This window comes from Blastomyces gilchristii (assembly GCF_000003855.2).
Source record: "Blastomyces gilchristii SLH14081 genomic scaffold supercont1.4, whole genome shotgun sequence".
Lineage (NCBI taxonomy): Eukaryota > Fungi > Ascomycota > Eurotiomycetes > Onygenales > Ajellomycetaceae > Blastomyces > Blastomyces gilchristii.
The window spans coordinates 4,240,526-4,264,292 of NW_003101679.1; the positions used below are offsets into that span (position 1 = coordinate 4,240,526).

General features: G+C 41.2%; 3 protein-coding genes across 4 annotated transcripts; 2 read left to right on the top strand and 1 right to left on the bottom strand.

Moving 5' to 3' along the window:
* The first annotated feature begins 6 nt into the window (after positions 1–6).
* On the top strand, positions 7–6,312 carry BDBG_03095. Of its 2 annotated transcripts, none has more exons than XM_031721095.1 (2): positions 7–283; positions 389–6,312. In XM_031721095.1, exon 2 carries the CDS (start codon positions 395–397, stop codon positions 5,726–5,728), a length of 5,334 nt encoding a protein of 1,777 aa, XP_031577522.1. In that variant the 5' UTR covers positions 7–283; positions 389–394; the 3' UTR covers positions 5,729–6,312. The 2 variants fall into 2 exon arrangements, with proteins under 2 accessions (XP_031577522.1, XP_002626918.1); XM_002626872.2 differs by having other exon boundaries at positions 92–283; positions 380–6,252.
* On the bottom strand, positions 5,936–12,974 carry BDBG_16748 (uncharacterized protein; the record flags this gene model as incomplete). Its single annotated transcript, XM_031724636.1, has 3 exons — positions 5,936–9,038; positions 9,155–9,487; positions 10,195–12,974. The coding sequence occupies 3 exons, from the start codon at positions 12,972–12,974 to the stop codon at positions 6,344–6,346; spliced, it is 5,808 nt and encodes a 1,935-aa protein (XP_031577523.1). The 3' UTR covers positions 5,936–6,343.
* A 428-nt stretch (positions 12,975–13,402) lies between these two features.
* On the top strand, positions 13,403–14,343 carry BDBG_16749 (uncharacterized protein). The gene has a single exon (XM_031724637.1). The coding sequence runs from the start codon at positions 13,548–13,550 to the stop codon at positions 13,899–13,901; it is 354 nt and encodes a 117-aa protein (XP_031577524.1). The 5' UTR covers positions 13,403–13,547; the 3' UTR covers positions 13,902–14,343.
* Positions 14,344–23,767: the final 9,424 nt, after the last annotated feature.

Sequence of the window (23,767 nt, forward strand, 5' to 3'; positions counted from 1 at the left end):
ATCGGTGTTTGGGGGCGCTTTGAGCTTGCGCTTCCTTGGTGTGTTGTCCCGGTAGCGGGCGCATCGTCATTGGTAGCTTGATGGCAGAATGGGTGATCACAGCAACATCCCACCGCAAGTAAAGACCACTTCTCGGCTAGGAAATAGATCGATATTCTTTTAGCTTCTAATTCACCTTTTTTAAGGGAAGCAAAAGAAAATAGGAAAGGAAAGGGGAAAGAAAAAATCGCCATCGCAGGCCGAGGAAGGGTATGCACCTTTCTGGCGAGCGGCGGGGCTACTGGTATGTAAACAAGAAGGAACCCAGACAATACACTGCACCCCCATAGTGTGTTTGGAACCAGCACTACAAATAAGGAATTTGTTCTAACATTTTAAGACAATGTAGTTGCTAATGCCTGTCCCTTCTCCTCGTCGGCCTTCCAACCGCGGAAGAGCGAAGTCCACTCCAGCGAACGGGAAGCCTCTTGATATTGGCCAACCATTGGGTGTCCACGACACGAATTCGGTACGCGAGAAGGTTCGACGATGGCAACAGCAAGGTGGGGGTGTTATAATAGAGAAAGATGTTGGCCCTGAGAGCGACGGTGGCCACACTACCTCACCGGAGTCAAATCCTCTCTCTAGCAAGGAGGAGTCCCCAGGAAAGAATAGAACCAACAGAGCAAGAGGAGGAAACAACGATAAGGACAATAATGTCCAGCGAACTCGAAGTAACAGTACCCCGCGCAAGCGGGTTATTAGTGATGGGCACTGGAGGAAGAATAGATCACCGCCATCCACACCACCCCAGAAAGTGGCACATAAGAGGAGAACTGACGTATTTGACCGGTATGGGGAACCGAAATCATCGGTAAGGGAGAAAGAGAAGACGTATGAAGTTACTGATGCAACCAACTGTGGCACCAAACCTTTACCAGACGACGGAATCCGAGTCTATGCAGCTTCGAAGTCCTCAAGTAAAAGGAGTGAACGCCCAAAGTCACAACATATCTACGAATCACGATCTATGGTTGACAACGAAGTGGAGAGCGCTATTAGTGATCAGACCCCCGTCTCCAAAAGGCAACAGTCTAGGAAGCAAAAGGGTCGTGATTACGACAGGAGAGACCAGCATTTACGAACACAGGGTGGTGATGGTGAATGGTCAACTGAACCCAGCGAGGCTATAGAGGTTTCTGAACAAGAGAATCGGCCTCGACGGCAAGGGCAGAAACTCCCACCACGGCCGTTACGGCCTCCCAAAGGGGGTATTTTTAACCATGTTATTGATGAATCGAAAAAGATTTTTGGGAAACATGAGCCACCCGCATCCCCAGCACCAGCGCCTCGAAACCCCGGATCTAGCGTCGAAGCATGGCTTTCGTCTACTCCTGACCCTTTTACGGAGGGTGAGGAGCCCCCTGTTCAAGTCCCGGCGCCTCTAGATTCACGGTTACGGGGAAAACCCCCATCCCATGGCGACCGAGTCGACGAATATGATAGCTCGAGGCTTTCATCCCAAGCAAAAAGTCCGAAAAGGAGACGTGGGTCCAGAAGAACAAGAAGGCGTTCTAATAGCTCCCCTTCGACGGAAACGTCGACAGGACCTCACGACGACTCAATACCCTATAATGAGCAGCCCAGTGAAATATTGGGTGACACTCGAGAATCTTCTCCACCAACCTTAAAAAGAACAGGACCTAAGAAGCGCCCAAGTTCTCTTGCCGAAGTAGGCAAAATGTCAACTCTACAAGAATCGCTCGATGAGGCTCTGCAAGGGTCAAACTTGGATCCTCGTTCTTCGGACGGATCTGAGGTATCGATATCTGATCGACCGCCTCCTCTGACGTTAAGAAGACCCTTTCCAGGGACTGGCCCCCACCGACTGTCTACAATAATGTCTGTGGACACACTGAGCACTGTGACAGACCCGCGCCAGGATGAGCAACCTACTGATCTCCGGACAAACACCCAACCAGTCCATGATGAGAATTTAGAGTCAGAAGCCAGGGATCAATTCGATCCGAGCTCGTTGCCTGGTACCAGAAATGGTTTAAAACGTCGACTTACTACTCATGCTGATCTTATATCGGTATTGTCTATCCCTGGAGGCGGAAGCCGTAGTATAAGATCTGCCAGGAGCATCCGCACCAATAGAAGTCGATTGGCAACAGCCACTATCGACGATATCATGCAGGAATTTTCATCTGATGAGACAAAATATATGCGTGAATTGAGGACTCTTGTTGGTGGTGTCATCCCCGTTCTATTAACATCAGTCTTGTCCAAATCCGATTCAGCCATTGCTGCGGGCCTTTTCCGTCCTTCTGGAAATCCGAAAGATGATGAAAACTTTACCAGACCCATCGTCGATATGGGAATATCACTCGAACGACTTAAATCTCTCCATAAACGAGCGCCGCTGAATAATCCAGAGGCTCTTTTATCTTGGGCACAAGGTGCGCAAAAGGTTTATCGGGACTATTTGAAGGCCTGGCGCCTTGGATTTCAAGATGTTGTCGTCAACCTTGCACCCCCCGATGATGACCCGTCGGAAGCAACGAGCCCCGAGACTCAAAGCTTATACGCTGGAATGGCGCAAGATGAAGACGGCGATGTAGTGGATGGAGATGGGGAAAAGGTCGATGTTGCATTTCTTCTCAAGAGACCGCTGGTGCGTCTTAAATACCTTGCAAAGACTTTCAAAGGCATCAACTACGTACAGACATCCCCGAAGGCAGAAGAGATGGCAATGGTGTACCAAAGTCTCGTTACGGATGCTAGACGGCGCTCAAACGAAGAGCGAGCAAGGCTCGAAGACGATATGGCGGCCTCCATTGACGCTACGAGAGCCCGAAGCCCACGAAACCTCGCCGTCCTTTCCGACGTCACCATTCTAGAAACTCGACGGGTCCGAGCTCGCGACTTTTTCAATCTCTCTTTGCTTCATTCAACTGGCCAGCAAATCGATTGCCGCGCTGAACTTTTACTTCGGGATAATCCCCCTGGCGAGGCGCCTGGTGGCGACTTGTTAATATGCGAAGTGGATGACACTGGCCGCTGGCTTTTATTCCCCCCAATAGACCGGGGCCGAGCATCTGCTCGAAACGGTGATGGAAAGGGTGAAATCGTCATTATGATTAGAGGTGTGCCAGGCGAGGAGGAAGATTGGAAAGAGTTAATTACTTTTAAAACAGACGAGGAGCAGGTGGGATTCGAATGGGTACAAATGATTGGATTAAGTCCCGTTCCGCCAAAGATTGACCGGTCTATGAGCTTTATTAATAGAGCCAGAGCCAGAAATTGGGCCCTCAGAGCGGAGCAAGAGGGCTCTGAGCTGTCTACTGTGTCTGAAAAGAGAAGCCACGGCCCCACAGATATGGACGTGCCCATTGGTGAACAGGCTACAGTTGTTTCTTCTGCTATTCTATCAAAGACAGCTACCCGGGCTGGCTATGAAACATCGAAGCAGTCGCTGGGTTTCTCCCGCGATGGTTTCAGCCCAAAGGAGCCCCTTTCAGTAACACACCCTCGAACAGAGGAAGCGGGAAATACCTCGCCCCAGACACCTTCGAGGCTGCGGGTATCAATCGGTACACCTAGAAGCCTTAATGAAGCAATGGACCTGGCTGGCGGAGTTTCTCCAACCACTTTGAAGAGGTCGAAGGCTAAGAGGAGACCCAACTATGCAGAACTGGCGATATCGAGCCCAACGTCAAGTGGTGCGAGATATCCGGAGAAGGAGAAAATATCATCTGATATTCCTCTAACTGGATCTAAATCTCCTGAAACGACGTCTCCTCGTCCTCAGGAAGACGGCCAACCTAGATTATCCAGAAACAGAGACCCATCTCCCGAAATTGATCTACCAAAGCCCCAACTCGGAGGGCCGCTAGGCCGACGGTCGCTATCTTCTGTTCCTTCTCTCGAACTTCCAATTATACCCAAGATTAGGAAAGGAAGCCAACAAAGTAGCCCAGCTCCATCCGATAGGGAGGGAACACCAACGTCATCGCCCAAGACCCCTAACGCTAGGTTAAGTCCAGCTAAGCGTAGTGAAAGCCCAGATGAAGTTATCCTCCGTCGTGACCTCACAGTATATACTGAGGATGTTCCATTGCCGCCACCTCATAAATCACCGAGTCCTCCGGTTCCAAAGCATTCTGTCCCTATTTTAAGCCCCACCACTCCTCGAAGTAACCGAAATCGACGATCTTCTTCTCCGCTCAAGCACGAGTATGAACCTTCAACGGCAACAGAGTCGCCAGACAGCTCTGATACTTCCACCATCGAGCACCACGAAATTAACTCTTCCTCAGAGACATCGGATGAGGAATTTGAAGGAGATGATATTGAAACGCTTTTACCGCTAGTTGGCGCTCGTCAGCTTCGCGAAATATCACCTCCATCGCCTCCTCCGAGTGACCCTGACGGGACTCTTGGACCATCGAACTCCGCTTCCCAGGCTCCATACAAAGGTGTTCCACGACAGCCTTCACAATCTGCGAAGTGTGTTGCGTCTATTTTCTACTGGCATGACAAGGGTACATGGGAGGAGCTTTATCCAGACGAATGCAGAATTGTGATTACCCCGGGTCTAATTGAAGCATATGAATCCACGGAGTGGCCCGAAGAAGAGGTTGATTCTAATATTCCCTCCGAAAAACCTCTAATCGCTTTGGAATTAACCCCTCTTGTCCCAATTCGGCGCGGCACAGCTTTAGATATATCTATTCGCTCCCTTCCGACGACAAGATCCAAATTCACAACGGGGAACAACATCATGTTCCGTTCACGAAACCCAGAGGAGTGCGAGAAATTATATGGGCTTATCAATCACTCTCGAATAAACAATCCGACTTACATCGCACTTCAAAACGCCCGTGGCCCATATTCTGTGCAGCCTACCTCGCTCGCCCGCCAGAATTCCAACCGCAGTAGTAGATTCGGTGGGTGGTTCAATTGGTCCAGGAGTAGCTATCGAGCCTCGAGCGTGCCCGCCCCGTCCGTGGCTGGTGTAACCGATTCCAGCGTTGGGACAATGTCCAGTGCTTTCTCAGCTCTCAAGAAATTCGGTGCAGGGAACAAAATGTTCAGCATCGCCAGATCAACCATCACATCTCGCACTGGTAGCCACCGCAGCAGCCTTTACTCCACTTCTACCTGTTCTGGATCCAACTCCTCCCCAAATTCGCCTTTCGACACGGGCTATGACCTTGCGAAAAACGCAGCAGGCGGTATCGGCCTTTCAAACGCCAAGATCCGTCTATATGCTCGCGAGTCTGCATCAAAATGGCGGGATATGGGTGCCGCTCGCCTTACGATCTTACACGCATCTCCCGCACCATCCCGACCGGGGACTGCTGCCGCTACTGGAATAGAAGGCAAGACATCATCCACAGCCATCGGTAACAGGGAACCGATGACGGCGGACGGACAACCTTCCACCCCTCCCACGTCTCAAGCTGCTCCGCCACTACCAGTTTTGTCAACTCGTCGGGAAGAAAAGCGCATTCTCATCAGAGGAAAGACTAAAGGGGAGGTACTGCTGGATGTATGCCTTGGTGAGAGCTGCTTTGAACGGGTGGCTAGGACCGGAATCGCAGTCTCTGTTTGGGAAGAATATGACGGCGTGGCAAAGGAGGGTGGTGTGGTGAGTGGGAACTTTAGGGTTTATATGATCCAGATGAAGAGTGAGGCGGAGACGGCGTACACATTCGGAATGGTTGGGAAGCTGAGATATTAACGAATATGCTTCTTGTTTGGGCTTGGTTTGCAATCTGGTTTCGGGGCCACGGTGGGGAAGGAAGGTATATTGATTCCCTAAGTGTGCACTGGTATTTCTGGCGATTTCATTTGGTGATATGGGTGGGAATCTGGGTTGACAGGATAGCATGTTGGGTTTGGCTGATATACATTTCTATGGATGAGGTGTGGAATGTTTTACGATTTTGGAAGCGTCTATCTATTTCTTTTGTTTGGCATATTTCCTCGGTAATACATATACATTATGTTCGATTAATTTATATGTCGATGTCATCATCTACAGTGTATTGATGCATCTACAGTGTCGTGACGAGAATTGAACTAAGTAATAAATGCTGTAGCTAGTTATCTATCTTTTAGTTTTGATCTAAGTTCTATAAATTCGCGCGTATTCCATCTCTAGTTAAATGTGCAACGAAAATTAATGAGAGTGATGCGCAAAGTATGCTGCAGCGTCGAGACCAAGGAGTCATGTCTAATGAATAAATAACATAAGGATGCTCATGTCTATCGCCATCATACGAAATAAGTAAATTTGAATAAAGGATCCAATCATTTCAAACATATGTAATAGTAAACAAAGGAAAGAGGAAAGTTAAATGTGGCTCAGGGGTATCCCAGAAGATCCGGATTTTTTGAACAAATATCCTACGCCATTGCCTTCCTCTTTGAGCAATGAGAGGAGAACATCGTCGTCGACATGAGCCTCGAGGTTCTTCTTCTTCTTCTTCTTCTTGTTGTTGTTGTTGTTGTTGTTGTTGTTGTTGTTGTTGTTGTTGTCAGAGTCAAAGTCTTCCAGAGATTGATCGGGTGATGGTGTATCACAGAGTAGTGAAGTATCGATGTGGGAGTACTGCATCAAGGAACGCATTTTAGATTTTCGCTTCTTAGTTTTGCTAGAAAAATTTCCGTTCGTCGTATTTTCAGAGGTTAGGGTCTGGAGCTGCGATGCCTTTATCAACTTTGCGAAATCCATACTCTCGTCCTCGTCCTCGTCGTCCTCAGCTGAATCTGAAGTATCGGGTTCGTTATCAGATTTGGAAACGTCAATTATGTCTCCTTTGTGGAGCTTGGATGCCGTTTCTCCTTCTCCCCTGCCATCGCATTCACAACCGAGTAGATCATGGGTCTGGCACGTAGTCCCTTCGTCAAGTCGAAATAAATCCTTGAGTTCCTCGCGCGAAAATTGTGAGACGCCCTTCTTTTGATCCATCACGCTGTCTGCTAATCCTATTTTAGTCACCTGTCTCTGCCAAATCTTCTCCTCCAGCGCTCCCTTTAACAAAAGTCGATAGATTCGACAATGTCGTTTCTGGCCATCACGATGTATTCGCGCCATGGCCTGCATGTCTGTTGCGGGATTCCAGTCAACATCAAAAAGAACAAGCCGGCTGGCTCCAATAAGGTTGAGACCTGTCCCCCCAGCTTTGGCTGAGAGAAGAAATGCGAATACTGAAGATGAGGAAGAGCGGTTGAAGTCGTCGACAAGCCCTTGGCGTTTTGAAGCTGGAGTTGAGCCATCAAGACGGAGAAAGGGCAAGGAGAGTGAAGTGAGAAGTGTCGCAAGGAGATCAAGGGTGGACGTGTAGTTCGAGATAAGCACAACCTTTTCGGAAGTAGTATGGCGTATATTATGGAGTAGCTGGTCAAGAACTCTGATTTTACCGCTTGAGGAGGGAGATAGGTGTCGAAGAATATTTGGCGGGAGACTGGAAACTAAGGCGCTGAGGGTAGAATTGGGAGTTTCATCACAGTTTCTAGGGTTTAGGAGGGAAGGGCTATTGCATAACTTTTTGAGAATGGTGATGAGCTGGAGAGCACTTTCTGAGTTTCCCAAAGCGGATTGAAAAACTGGAGAAGTGAGAACGTGGCGATAGATATTTTTTTGAGAAGAAGTAGGATTGCAGAAAAGGACATATTCGGTTTTAGGCGGCAGGTATTCTGAGAGGATATCGGCGGTACGTCTTAAAATAAATAACGACGTTAGGTTAGCTAGTTCTTCACTCCTTGCTTCTCCTTTTTCGATGTCCTTTTTCAAAGCACCGGGCTGTCTGCTCTTGACGATCGGCCCTTCAAATTCTTTCATGAACATTTTGAATGTTCCTAGAAGGCCGGGGTTGACGAAGTCAACCATCGCAAAGAACTCAGTTAGATCGTTCTGGATCGGGGTTCCAGAAAGAATGATCCGCCGTGAGGTATTTAACGATTGTATAGCTTGCGCACTCTTGTTCTGTACAGTCCTCATTCTATGCCCCTCGTCTGCAATGACAATATCAATGCCAGAGCCCTTCGACAGCTCTTCTTGTACGGTTCGAAGACGTTCGTACCCGATGATCATAACGCTATAGCTTTTTCCCATTGTGAAATCGGTAAGCCTGGTCCGTTTGGCATCAGCCACGAATACACCGATTCGTTCATTTCCTAGCCATTTCCGGAATTCCTTTCTCCAGTTATCGATTAACGTCACTGGACAAACTATCAGGGCCTTTTTAACGACTGGTTGAGCCTCGTATATCGGGTTCTGTTTTAATAAAGTCCATATAAGCGCTATGGTTTGCAGGGTTTTGCCTAGGCCCATTTCGTCAGCGAGGATGGCTCCTTCGCCATTGAAAGCGCGCATACCCATAACGCATTCGTAGAGAAATTTGACTCCCTCTCGCTGATGTTCCCGAAGGTGTTTACCCAAAAGTGGGTCTAGGACGACATCGACAACTTGTTTACCTTTCGGTACTAATGTTGGCCGTTTCATGATTACTGCACCGGGAGCTGTAGGATCATGTCGTGGAACGGGATTACCGCTTGGTGATATCTCCACTAGGACAGTGCTTTCTTTGAGTGGATTTCTGAAGGCATTCTTCGTCGCATAGCTTCTGGGCGCAGCTATGTTAAGGGGCCTTTTTTCTCCTTCATTTTGTCCATTCTCACGTTTAATTTTGGTTCTAGGGGGTAGTCGAATCGTACCATTTGTCGATATAGCGGATGATATGCTGGACATAGGACCTGAATCTCTCGGGTACTCCATGGCTCTGTCGATAGGTATAGTCGCAGGTGACGGTTTAGCTATCCCTAGAAATGTTCGACCGGAGAGATACTCCTTCTTTGACAGGACAGAATCAACCTCAACTTCCTTTCCACCAATCGATAATGTCGAACCCGGTAGTAGGGGAGAATTGAACATGATTCTTCCGAAATGCCGTCCAGAAATGTCCTTTAAGGACGCATAACCACCACAGACAGCTAATATCCCATCGCCATCCCATGTTTTGTGCTTTTTGGCTGTAGGTTTTCGCCTGGTGAGAAAAAATTGAGGAGAGTGAAATGTTAGCCAATAATCAAAGGACCCCCAATATCACCCACGTATCTCTAATTGGAGATACGGGAAGTTTCAAACCCGCAATTTACATACCAAAGAACGTTGTAGTATGTCTCCATCCCTCCATCCGTCACCGACGTACCGCCATCATCTACATGCACCTCCATCGGTAGATTCCACTTCGGGATCAGAGGCCTTCGGTCAGGATCTCTGAGATTTGAGCTTGGCTTGGGCACCCTGGCCACCTTGGGCGCATCTTTTGATCTCGCACCATGTTTCCCGTTGTCGTCCTCATCATCATTATCGTTAACTGTCAGATCAATTGTTTCTGAACTGACTTTGCGACGTTTACTAATGTGGCCAGAGTCTCTGACTAGTTCGTCACCGCTTGATGAACGCGAAGGTGTTGATGTTGACGGCGGCTTCCTGATAAGTGGCGATCGGAAAGGTTTAAAAGGCATAGTTTTGAAATTATTAATTAATTAAAGCCTTCCTGTGTGGTCCAGTATTGCCCTCAGACCAGGCACAGTTAGGAGTTTCAAAAGGAGGACATGATGTTGATAAGGTTCTTGGCGCGTCGCGTCAGGACACTATCTACGTAACTCGTGGAACTAAGCACAACGCGAGATCACATGATCGATCAGGATAGAAAATTTGGAATTTGGAATTTGGAAAAATTGCTATTTCTACATACTCGCATATTAAAACTGTGTCAAGGTTGTGAAAGAGACAATAAAATAAAGGACAGGAGCCCGTTGCTATCATGCTAGTAAGTTACATGAGAGCAAGGCTACACATTGAACGTTCGTCGCCAATGAAAACCCCTTTTAAGATGTACAACATAAATGGGATGGAAAGGCAAGGAAATTTTTCATCCGCTATGTTTCGAAGTATTCAAAAAAGATACAATTTCAGTGTAACTCCCATGCTATCACGATATTTCTTCAAGCAAACCCCCCCCCCCCCTTCTTCGGGTTCAACCAAAAAGCAGAAGAAAAAAAGATCATCAGTTCATTACGAAAGGGAAAAGTTTCGACAAAGAGAAAAAGAATGCGATGCTGGCCATATAACAAAGCCGAAGAATAAAGAGGACATCCATCTTTTTTTAATGCAGTCTCTACTCATATGCTCACTCATAAAGGTCTTGTTCGCCCAAGTCCTCCTCCATCTCCATGAGTGCCTGATCTTCGTCAATCATCTCCTCATCTTCGCTTTCGGTATTAGCATGGTTTGGAAGCACAGCTACACGCCCGTTCTCCATAACTACGCGGGCAGTTTCGCCGTCCTTGATGCTTCCCCTTAGGATCAGCACCGCAAGGCGGTTGAGGACTTCCTTCTCGATGAGTCGCGATAGCGGTCTGGCACCGTACACTGGCGAGTAGCCGGCATTACTCAAGTAATCCTTGACCTCGTCCGTGCATTCTATCGTCACCGAGCGATCATTCAGCTCGAGCCTCCGCTGAATCTCCTGCAGTCGGACATCGACGATCTTCCGGATTTCCCGCCTCGTTAGTCTATTGAAGATAATGATGCTGGAGATTCGGTTGAGGAATTCGGGTAGGAAGTAGTTCCGCAGCGCGCCCATGACAAGCTCTTTGGTGGTTGGTTCGATTTGACCATTCGTGCCGGTAGGACGTTGGAGGAATTCTGCGCCGAGATTAGAAGTCATCACGACGATACAGTTCTTCGCATCGACGATTCTTCCTTGGCCGTCTGTAATTCTTCCATCATCCATCAGCTGAAGCAGGACGGTCAAGACTTCCTTCGCAGCTTTTTCCACTTCGTCAAAGAGCAGAATGGAAAATGGCCGGCGGCGAAGTGCTTCCGTTAGCTGGCCGCCAGAATCATGTCCAACGTAGCCCGGAGGCGCGCCAATCATTCGGCTCAAAGAATGTCTTTCTTGATATTCAGACATATCAAATCGAATCATGGCTTTGGAGTCATCGAACAAGAATTCAGCCAATGCTTTTGTAAGCAGTGTTTTACCTGTCCCGGAAGGACCGCAGAAGAGGAAACTTGGTGGGGAGTTAGGGTTGCTGAGGCCGGAACGTTGAAGTCGAATCGCGTTAGAAACAGACTGGACGGCTTCTCTCTGGCCAACAACTATTTTAGCAAGGTGAGATTCCATATGCAGGAGCCTGTCCTTCTCGGTAGTCCTAAGTCTGGTAATGGGAATACCGGTCCATCGAGCCACGATTTCATTAATCTGTTCAGGCCCAACAGCGTCTGCCAGGAGGGTTTCCCCTCCTCCTCCAGGTTGCGTGGAGAGTTCCGCGTCGACCCGAGCTCTTTCGGCCTCCAGCCGTTCGATGAGCTTTTCAACATCGGGAATCGCATAGTAGATGAGATCCGAAGCGGTTTGCGTATCCCCCGACCTAGTTGCCTCGTCCCTCTTTACTTTCAGAAGATCTAATTTAATTTTAGCATCCTGTATATCTTTGCTCCGCTGCTTTTCACTTTCGTATTTTTCTCTCATTGGTCGTAGCTCTTCGTTAACATTAGCCGCCTCCTGCCTTGCAGTCTCCAACCGTGTCTTCGACGCTGTATCCTTTTCACGTTCAAGCGCATGGATTTCGATCTGGAGTTGTCTGGCACGGCGCTCCAGTGTATCGAGAGCTTCAGGCTGTGATTCTCTTGTGACACGGACAGCTGCAGCCGCTTCATCAATAAGGTCAACGGCTGAGTCGGGTAGTCTTCGGGCGGTAAGATAACGAGAAGCCAGATTCGCAGCTGATACGATAGCTCCATCGAGGATATTAACGCCATGATGAACTTCGTATCTCTCCTTCAGTCCTCTGAGGATAGAAATCGTCTCGCTCACTGAAGGCTCTTTGACCAAAACCTGTTGGAATCGACGTTCAAAGGCCTGGTCCTTCTCAATGTACTTCCTGTATTCGCCAAGGGTAGTTGCGCCAATACAATGGAGTTGGCCTCTAGCAAGCATGGGCTTCAGCAGATTTGCAGCGTCCATGCCACCTTCTCCACTAGAGCCAGCCCCCATGAGAAGATGGATTTCGTCAACAAACAAGACGATAGTATCTTTTGATTCCTCGATCTCTTTCAAAACCCCTTTCATCCTCTCCTCAAACTCACCACGATACTTGCTACCAGCAACAAGGGACCCAACATCGAGGGACAGGAGCTTGCAGTTCGACAGGTTTGCAGGGACATCGGCATTAACAATCCGACGAGCCAGGCCTTCCACAACTGTTGTTTTCCCCACTCCTGGCTCGCCAATAAGGACTGGATTGTTCTTTGTCCGTCGACTGAGAATCCGAATCACTCTTCTGATCTCTTCCTCCCGACCAATGACAGGGTCAATTTTCCCTTCTCTGGCCATCGACGTCATATCAATCGTGAATTTCTTCAAGTTCTCGCTCTCCTCTTCTGTATCGGCTGTTTTCGAGTCCACCCGCTTCATCCCGCGGATCTGCTGGATGGCAGAATCGATCATCTTCACATTCGGGATATTTGCGTCTGCAAGCGCCCGCTGGATCGTCGGATCATGCGCCAGCGCAGCGATGAGATGGTCAATGGCAACATAGCTATCCTTCTGTGTCTTTGATAGATTGGTAGCGGATCGAATAACCTTTGATATCGCTGGTGATGGGGCGACGGTCTCTGGTGGGGGATCCTGGGAAGGTAGCCGGACTAGGGACCTGTTCAACGACCGGCCTAGTTGCTGGGGATCTCCATGGGCTTTTTCAACAACTCGTTTGAAAAGAGAAGCCGAACTGGATTGGTGCGAGGGATGTGTGGTTACTTGCTGGTCCTTGGATTCATCGGGAGGAGGGTCGAGGAGAGAGACTGCGAGATGGATGGGGAGGAGTTGGGGGTGGGCATGCTGCTCTGCTAGAGCATGGGCGTCAACAAGAGCTTTGTTAGCTCTATCTGTTAATTGAGCTCCGCTCATTGTAGCAATCCAATATCTGCTTTGCTGGTATTGTGAGCGGCGGAGCTACCCAAAGAGGCTTCAAATGTGGTTATCTGGGATTTTGTGGTGGGGTCTTCCTAGTATCAGGATTCGACGGTTCGAAGATCAATCTTCTTCTTTCGATCGCTTAGTCCAAAAAAAAAAAAAAAAAAGCAAGAAAATAAGTATGGTAAAAATGAAATTGATAGTAGCACCGGAGAAGAGCCGTAGATTTTATACACCACGATTTTTCGTGGTAGAAGAAGCTTCCGGCGCCTTGTCGGGCGTTCGGGATCCTTCCACCTGTTTCGCAGAAAGCCCAACTACATCATATCATGTGATACGTCATCGACTTGTCGGTTTACTATTAGCTTGGCGGGGCAGTCGCTGACTCAGCATTTACATCATACATTTCAGATTGCTATCCCCCGGGTTGCCCGGAACTTATGCGCAACGAATTAATTCCAATCACAATTCATCTTTGACGGTATCGGCGGCCGTTTCTGGAAAGCGTCGTGGTGCCGCTTTGGCGCCCTCGGCGGTATCGAGGCGGTATCGCGCACGCTTTAACGCATGTTGGCTTGGCAGGGGATCCTCGTCCGGCTCCTTCATGCTTCCTCCGGCGTGGCTCACCAAGCTCAACCACTACTCAACCATCCAGCCCACCTCGAGCAAATCATGATGGACCCGCCGGGCGGCCAGCCATTGTCATACCTCGCAAGGATGAATCGAATCTTCAGGAACACCGAAGTCAGATTCCCCCCAAATCTGTTGCACAGTTTGCAACTCAGCATGCAGCCGCCGGCCCATGCATTTCTCTTACTGCCCTCCAGAAATGGTGGCCTTTGCCCTAGGATGTTTATAAACGGCTCCATGTCCTCCCGCTGCCCTCTTTTCTTTTCTTACCAAGCCATCCTGTGCCGGTAGATCTTACTTTCTTTGTTTTTCCCTCAGCGGCTACCACTCACTTCCACCTGGAGTCAGTTGATCTATGCTTCCACCAAAGAAGATCAGATACAGATGGTGGTTGCCAAATCATGAGCAAAGGCAGCAGCTGCCCGCCCTCCTACGAGCCGACGCCTGAGGCTGGCGCCCACGGATACAGACTTCCTCCAGAGGGCCAAGGAGCATGAGTCCGCTGGCTGGACTAAAAAGCACAGTGTGAATAACACCAAACTAGGCTTGCGGATAGTATGGAGAAAACTAGAACTAACTTTATCAATATACAACTCATGTATTTGATTATGTATACACAGCTTGCTGATCATGACAGTATATATATATTATAATTGAGAGATGAGAAAATAAATAGAGACTCTGACAGCATTTTCATGAGTCCGTGACTGATAATAAAGATAATATTTACCTGTTTCTGTGTATCAACTGAAAGTGAAGTATGAAAGTATATACTGATAAGAAACAGTAAGTGCAGAATGAAACAGAGTTACTGCTGTTTTATTTATCTGACTTTTAAGTGATTTTTCTATTTGATACTTTTATAAGAGAGAAACTACTGCCAGAAGAAGATTCTTGACTTAAGAAGTATAAAGTGAAAAAGTACACAGTTTTTCTTTGTCTCAGTTTTCACTTTTACAGAATAAATCAATAGCTGTTGCAGTTAAAAGTATGATTTTAACTGATAAATTATAATAAGTGTGAAAATAATACTGTTTCAGATATTAATTTTAAGAGAAGTTTCATTAATAAAGAGAAAAATATGTTTATTACTTAAAGTAAAATCAAAAGTATAATTTTCAGTGAAATATTAAATATAAATATGTATAGTAGTTACTCAGAAATAATATAGTTTAATAACAAGTGTAAAGCTGTTAATAGTAAGTTTAACTTTATTAATATATTAATATTATAAATAATAAAATAAAACTTGATAATAAATACTGAAATAATATCTATGATTTTAACTTAGTATATTTTATTATAAATAATAAATTCATTATTAGTAATAATAAATATTATAATGAAAATAAAATAAAAAACTTATTTCTCTGATAGTATATTCACTTTTATATTATTTATAATAAAGTGTTAAAACAGTTCAATTTCTTATTAATAAAGACAAATTTAATACATATTAAAATAAAAAATAAAAAATTATAAATATATATATTTTTACTTTATTATATTAAATTTCATTATTTTATTAAAGTGAAAATTAATATATATATAGAAAAGTCTTTTATAGTGTTCACTCTTGCTACTTTCTAAGACTTCTGTCTCTTTCTTTCTGAGACTTCTGTCTCTTTCTAAGACTTTTATCTCTTTCTTTCTGAGACTTCTGTCTCTTTCTGAGACTTCTGTCTCTTTCTTTCTGAGACTTTCATCTCTTTCTTTTATATATCTTCTGTTTCTTTCTTTCTGAGACTTTCATCTCTTTCTTTCTGAGACTTCTACTTCTTCCTTCTGTAAAAGTCAATCACAATAAACAAACAAGTATGTATATTTATATATATAGAAGCATCTGCTCATCTCCATCTTGAAGAATAAGACAAGATTTATCTTTTTATATGTATAATACATGATCAGCATACACTACAGATGATGTATGCTGCAATTTGATAGCATATCTTATTAAGAATAAGATTCTCAGTTCTCTTAGATTCTGCTCTGTCTTCAAAAGATATAATACTGATAATTGATCTGAGTTATAGATGACAAAGTTCAGTCAACTGATAATTAATCTGATTGATTTCTCTACATTCTTTTCATCTTTAAGAAGATATAACACTGATGATTGATCTGAGTTACAGATAATGAAGTTCAGTCAACTGATAATTAATCTGATTAACTACTCTATCTTTTTCATCACTGCAGCTGATAATCAGTTCAGTTATAATAGACTTACTCTATACACATCTGTTACACACTGTAATGAAGTAGAACAGATGTCTCACTAGAAGCAGCTTCTGTCAGCTGCTCTGCTTCACTGAGTCAGATAAGTCTGCTGAGAAGTGAGCTTTCTGCAAATCTGCTCAGAGATCTGATACTGAGTGCATCTACTTGCAGACAGTAGCAGAGAAACATACTATTATAATCACAGAGATCTGACAGAATACAAATGAATGATATAATAGTATCAAGAATCAAGTCATATTATACAACTGTGTTAAGATAGAGAACATTCTTATAAGAGTGTCTGTCAGATGTTATAACAATGTTAAGACAACTCTTGACTTAGTTTCTATCATGAAATGAAAGAATGTCATTGATTCTTGACTACAGACTTTTCATACAGAGACTACAAAGCATATAAAAGAAAGAAAGTCAATAGCTTCAAGCTATGTTAAGTTTAATAATCAGAGTTATACCTCTTCTGATAAAGCTACTGTATTAGATACAATTGAGAAGTTAAAGTAACTGAAGTCTCAGCTGACTCAGTGAGAAAGTGAGTTAGATAAGTATGAGTGTCAGCTCAATCAGCAGCAGAATCAGCTGAATAAGTGTATCACTCTTGTTAATGAGTGTGTTAATAAGCTTCAGAACAATCTTCAGCATTTGACAGATAGAAGAAGTTAACTAACAGAGATATGAAGCAACTTTCACATGAAGAAAGTAGTGCTCATCACTCAGAGATAAGAGCAGTAGTATAAAAATCAACAGCAGTAGAAACAACTGACTCAAGTTAAAGATAATAATTCTCTCACTGAATTCTCTCAGTGACTGAATATCTTATTTAATGAAGGCTTTAAATCACTCTCTAGAGCTCTGCAGACATCTGCAATCTCAAGAGAGCTGTATAACACTAAGTGAGATATGTTCAGAGACAGAACTCACTGCTCAAACATGATAAGAAATAGATTCAATTTCATATAAGAGACAGACATTTTACACTTCATCTATAACACAGAAGAGAATTGAGTCTGTAGAGAGTAAGTATCTACAGTACTCTTGAAGAGAGAGATCTGTCTCATCTGTAATTAGACTAGTCAGTGAGATTATGAATTTCACATTTAGTCTCATTTAATCTGATCTCATACATTTCTTGGCATGAGTCTCATCAGAATCAAGTCTTAAAAAAATCTGAAAATGAACTATTTCTGAGAGAAATGGCATGAAAAATAACCAGATTTAATTCAAGAACAGTGAAATAAGAGTAATTTCTCAGAATGTGATTCAAAGGTTGCTTAAGTCAGTGTACGATTACAGGCGTATACCGGCTTCTTATATATTGAATCTCGTATGCTAAATTAATTAGTGGCCGCTAGAGCTCTCTTTACATTTATACACTAGTAGTTCAGAAGCAGCTGTGTTATTATCTGACAGTTGTATATTCTTTCAAACTACATTCTCTCTTATCAGATTCAGTCATGCTCATGTAACTATATTATATACTCTAGCTTCATGTGAATTAGCTTGTCACTAGTGTTTTATAATTGTGTGATCTATTCCTGATTCGGCTAGTGTTCTGCATACACTCTCACAAAGAAACTTTCACTATATTACATCACTCATTCACTAACTTTTCTCATTCTTCAATTATCATCTTCATCATTGTCATTATCAAATATTATTATCTCATTCAAGATTTCTATCTCTTCTTCTGTTCAACTCTTTCCATCTGTTTATCTATCATGTTATACATGTTTCTGGTGATGACTCTCTGTTCTCACAACTAGACTGACTGCTGAGATTATGAATTTCATGTTTAATCTCATTTAATCTGATCTCATACATTTCTTAGCATAAATCCCGCTGGGACTAATCATTAAATAAACATGTAAAGTGACTATATATCAGATCTCAAAATGAAACCATGACTTGAAAAAAATAAGAAAGTAATCTCATTTAATCTCATTTAGTTTCATTCTTAGCATAAAGTTACTATTTTTAGACATTTTAAGGTTTTTTTTAGACTATTTTTAATTTTTTAAAAAGTAACACTTTTTGATAACACTCAAATGAGATTTAAAGTCATTTAAAGCAATAAAAATAATTTAAATTGAGAAGTGAAAATCATGGTCTTATTTGAAAAATATGACAAGAGTAGACAGTAAGTCTCACTGAGACAGTATGAGACTACTATCTAATGTTAGAACCGTGTAATGAGATCTGTTGAATTGATAATAAGACTATCAAAAATTCTGATTCTGATCTCAGACACAGTCACACAGTCAGTCTACTCATAACAAGTGTTCTCATAGTGCTCATACTGAGCAGTTCATTAGCAGTAAGTGTAATGCATTGTGAAATGTGATCAGAACTTGTTTATCTTCTAACAATTGTCAGAACAATGTATTATTATGAATGATGACATATCTTCTTCACCTTCTCATACATCTCTGATCATTTCCTTCTCAGTGAGTTTCTGATCATGTTTTCTGGCATGATTTTGTGTGAACACAGATGCTGATATGTTTGTTTTTATTCATGTAGAATCTTCATATGTTAACAGATTTATATTCATTAATAATAGTGAACTCAGTGTTGAATCATTGATTAAGAACTTGAAGAACACAATAATGAAGAAATTGTTCATATCATGTATAATCAGGTCTTCTGTATTTCTTTCTGCTCTCTCTGTTTCTTTCTCTACTACTCTCTCTCAATTTTCTACACCTGTCTCTGTGCCTGGTTTCTCTCTCACTACTCCTGTTCTCATAACTCTCACTTCTGCTACTTCTGGTTTTACTGTCTCTGCTTTCATTATCAGCTCTCCCTGTTTCAAGAAGATGTTGTATAGACTTAATAAATCATCTCTTTCAGTATATACACTTCTGCTCTTCTTATCAACTCTCAGAATAATTTATTGTATAAAGACTGTGTATAACATAACTATCTGAAGCTCAGTCACAGACACTGATTATTATATTCATTTTAAATATTTATAATGAAGTAATTATTTATTCATATCAGAGAATCACTCTCTCTCTTAACAGTATTAAGATTATAAGTCTTTTTCTTTTTCATCTTTTCTTTCTGACACTGATTTTTCTATTCTTAGAAGAAATTGTTATGAATTTTACTATACATGAAGTTATGACATTCACAGATATTAAGAAGCTTTTCATAACTGTAAAGTTCAATATTGTGAGAATATTCACTCTGATGAATTCCTTCAGAATGATAGATCTGTATCAGTCTATTCTTTAATATCTGTTGTCTGACTTCATGATACAGATGAAAGATATCTGTATTTTCAGAAATGAGAACATGAATATTGTACTCTTTTACACCTGTGAGTATGAGGCTCATATACCTTGTCTGAGATGTTATTATGAGAATGAGCTGTTTACATACTGTGTTCTGCTTTCTGTATTTTCTCATGTTCTTCTCTCTCTTTCTGAGAAGTCTCATGCATGTTGTAATTGCACATACAATTCTAAGATCAGTGAGTGTTCATTCAGTAATTGTTACCTCTGCTTTTACAGTTTTATATACTAATAATAGTTCTTAGTTACTTCAGTGTCAGAGATTATTTTAATTGAAGATGATAATATCACTGAGACTATTCTCTTCTGCTCTTAAGCTTCTCTTATTACTTTCTCTTTCTCTTCTGCAGAGAAGGTTGTGCATACATCAGATCATAAGTATTCAGCTTCAGATGACTCTCATCATTGTTCATTCAGGTCTGTATCTTCTTCTTCTTCTATTTCTTCTGTCTCTACTCTCTCTGCTCTAACTTCTGATTCTGCAGATTCTGCACTCTTCTTCAATTTCTCTACATATACATGTATGCATTTCTATATTGGCATTCCAGCCAATCTTGTGATAAATGACATTAATGTTATACACAGAGCAGTAGAGAAATTGAAGACATGTATGACATTGTTGTAAGAGCAGCTTGCAGCTCTCAAATTTCTTACAGATCTTAAGTTTTAAGATTTTCTTTGTTTTTAATGTTTTTCAGATGATATGATGTTGAAAATAGATTAAATATATAATGTATGAAAATGAATGAGATATGTATAATAACATTTGTCTTTTGCAGCTAACTCTTACAGTTAATGATTAATTTATTATCTCTTTTCTTACACTTTTTCTTTATCTGCTAGTCACTACTCTTACACAATCTCTATATAGTACAGTGTTCAGTGACTAGATTCAGCAGCTTTCAACTTTTTATGATTCTGTCTCACACATTATACTGTCTCTCTTCACTCACTCAGATTACTATAGTAAACAGCTCATTGAAACTAATCTCACTCAATCTCTAAGCATTCTCAGAAGTTGAGATAACTTAGTCTCATGCATTTACAGATGTTTCAGATAGTTTATTCTCTGTAATCTTCACAATTGAACTGATATAAATAGTTAAATTCAACTCTGAATTTCTTTTTCTTCTGTAATCTGATTCATGTATAAGTCTGTCACTCTGAGACTGCTCTTTGCTATGTTACACTCACTGTCTACAGTATATTATTATATAATTAGCTACAGTCTCATCACTTATTAAAGTATAACATTTATCTGATTTCTTCATTGCTTCTCATTCTTTTCTTATAATTATGAAAAGATTGAAATAAGTGAGATTATCTGATTTGTAAGTGTCTATGATTTCTCTTATCTCATGAGACTTTTCAATTATAAGTCTCTTCTTTTTCAATACTGATGATAGTACTGTGAATAATCATAATTCACTCAGATTTTGCATCTTTGCTTTTATAAGTTGTGAATTATTAATTAAGTTGTGTAAGATCTGTCTCTCTGATTCTTTCAATACATACATTTTCAGAGAATATGATTTAAGTATCTTATATAGCTCAAATCATCTAGATTGAAACTTCTCAGAACTCTCATTGTATATGAGAACTTATGTTTTCATCTTGAGACTTGATTTCTTAACAAGTGAGTCTTGTATTCTTTTCAACTAAATTGCTCAGTTCAGAAGTAACTTGTTAGCTTTTGTATATGCATGGCTGATTTCTTTCAATCTTAGTTTCATGTCTGTGACTGTTATGTCTGCAACTGTTACTGCTGCATTCATAACTGCTGTTTCTGCTGTATTCACAACTGCTGTTTCTGCTGCATCTGCAACTGCTTTCTTCTTCACCTTTTTCAAAGCATTCTCTGAGATGCGCGGATGCAATTCATACAACAGGTAGAATAATGAACACTTGAAGACTGCATGCTGTTAAATCTGCATGATCAATAGCATCTGTCCGAGATATTCATCTCATAGTCTTGTAGACTTACTCACTAGATATTTCATCAGCATATTGTTCAAGATTTCATTCAAGTGTTTCATCTTCTCATTCATCTGCAGATGATATAATGTTGTTCTATGATGTCTTATCTGTAACTAGCTCATGAAATGCCTCACTGCTTCTCTCATGAGATTCACACTGTTATCAGTTAGAATCTCACACAGCATTTCATAGTTAATATAGATCTCATTGTGTAGAAACTTCACTATCATCTTCTCTATTATCTCTGAAACTGCTTTCACAACTGATCAGTCAGTAGTGTAATCAATAGCAGTGATTATTCATTGATTTTCATTTGACATTTATGATAATATATCTATGAGATTCATCTCTCATTATTTGAATGATTGTATTATACACTTTATCTGATATTACACTTCTTCACATTCTAACTCTTTCTTAGATTCTTTCACAACCTAATAATTCAGGCACTTATGAGTATACATCTGAATGTTCTCAGTCATGCTTGATCAGTATACTCTTGATTTGAGTACACTTATAAGTTCAGAGCTTTCTAAGTGACTGAATTCCTTGTATATATGAGTTATCAAGTCACATCTAAATGAAGATTTTAGATAGAGAGCTTCTACATATTCTAGATTGTAGTAAAGCATAATATTGTTTTTCAATTTCCTCAGCTTGAAGTTCAGAAGCATCTCTTCTACTACTTTCATGAGACACTTATTATCTGACATCTTGTCATTCTCTAAGTAAGAGATTATAACATTCACTCATTCTGATTTCTTGTATTCTCTCAGCACATTTAACATGAACATTTCTTATACCTGGTTTGTAGAACTCTTACTCATGAAATCAGGTCTGTAACTGATTGTATTCAGCATCACTGCATTCAATCTCTTTCAGTATTTGATATAAAGATTATATACTTAGAACTCTGAGATTCAACATGCTAAGTGTTTGAAAGGTTTTATTATTAATTATAGATAGACAAGACTTTCATGATCTGTGATCACTGTTGTTATATACTCATTGTTAATATATCTATCTCATAATATCAGTGTATGCTTAATCACTAGCAATTTCTTTTCATACACTGAGTAATTGAGCTCAGTGCTTAATAGTTTTCTATCATCATATGTCACTGAGTGCAGCTTGTTATTCTTACTCATCTGTAGAAGAGCATCTCTGATAGCTCATTCAGATATATCTGTTTCAATGTAGAAAGATTTATCATAATCTGATTAAATAAGTACTGAGAATGTTATTATATATTCTCTCAGTGTGAGAAAAGCCTCTTCACACACAGTATTTCAGATAATTGAATGAAACTTCTTCTTTCACAGATTTGCATCTGTTTCTCTTAAGAGATCTGAGAGTAATGCAGATATTTATACAAAATCCTTGATGAATCTGCAGTAGTATGAGACTAACTTAAGAAACTGTTATACATGATGTATATTTCTCAGCTGCAGTCAATTCACTATAACATTCAATTTCTTCAGAATGAGATATATACAGTCATCATTCACTACATGTTCTATGAACTTCAACTCTTTCATTTCAAACACACACTTGATTGATTTGACATAGAGCTTATACTCTGTCAGAGTTATAAGCACTTCATCAAGATGCTTCAGATATTCATTATATAAGTTTAAAAAGACTAGAATGTTATTAAGATATATAAGACATGAGATTTCATTCTGTTTATAAAGAATTGTATTCATTATCATTTAAAAGATGACAGACACATTTATCAGACTGAATGATATTATCAGGAATTTAAACTTCTCTTATTATATATTAAACATGATTCACAGAACTGACAGTTTGTCTACACAGATCTGTCAGTATTCTGAGAGAAGATCAATCTTTGATAGATATCAGACATTTTCAACTGTATTCAACTGTTATTGAATTCATGATAGTAAATATTCATTCTTAATTGTAAGCTTGTTAAGTGCTTGATAATTGATACATATCTGTCACTTCTCATCTGTCTTTTTCATGAATAGAACTGAAAAGTCTCACACACTTGATAAGAATTATATAAGATCATGTTCTAGAAGATCAGTAATCTGATGCTTCTGTTTCTCAAGATGCATTTATGACAGAGAGTATGTATTCTGATTGACTGATTTTATGTTCTCTGTGTCAATCTTATATACAAATCCTCTTTTCAGTGACAATTCTGATAAAAGATCTGTTCAGAAGATCTTTTCATGCTTCTTCAGAAGCTTCTTCATACACTTATTCTCTCACATATTCTTTATCTTAATTTCCTCCACTTCTGAGTTCTGTATGATATACAGAATGCTTTCAAATGAGGTCTTATAAATTGTTCTCTTTGCTTATTAATGTGTAAGCAGATTTAACTCTTCTATATCAGAGACATAAAATGTTCTTCTCATATCAGTTGATAGAATTGTATAAATCATTTTCTTTCTATCAGTTAACTGTATATGACATGTACATTATTGAATCTGTAGATTGAATCTTTGAAATTAATCAAGTCTGAGAATAAGATTATATTTCACATTCTGCAGCTCTTACACTTAAATATAGTAAGATTATTCTCTGAAGTGCAAGAAAACTCTTACTCTTACAGATAATATTAAATATCAGTTATCAGATAATCTTATATATCAGAGATTCTTCACTCAGCAGATC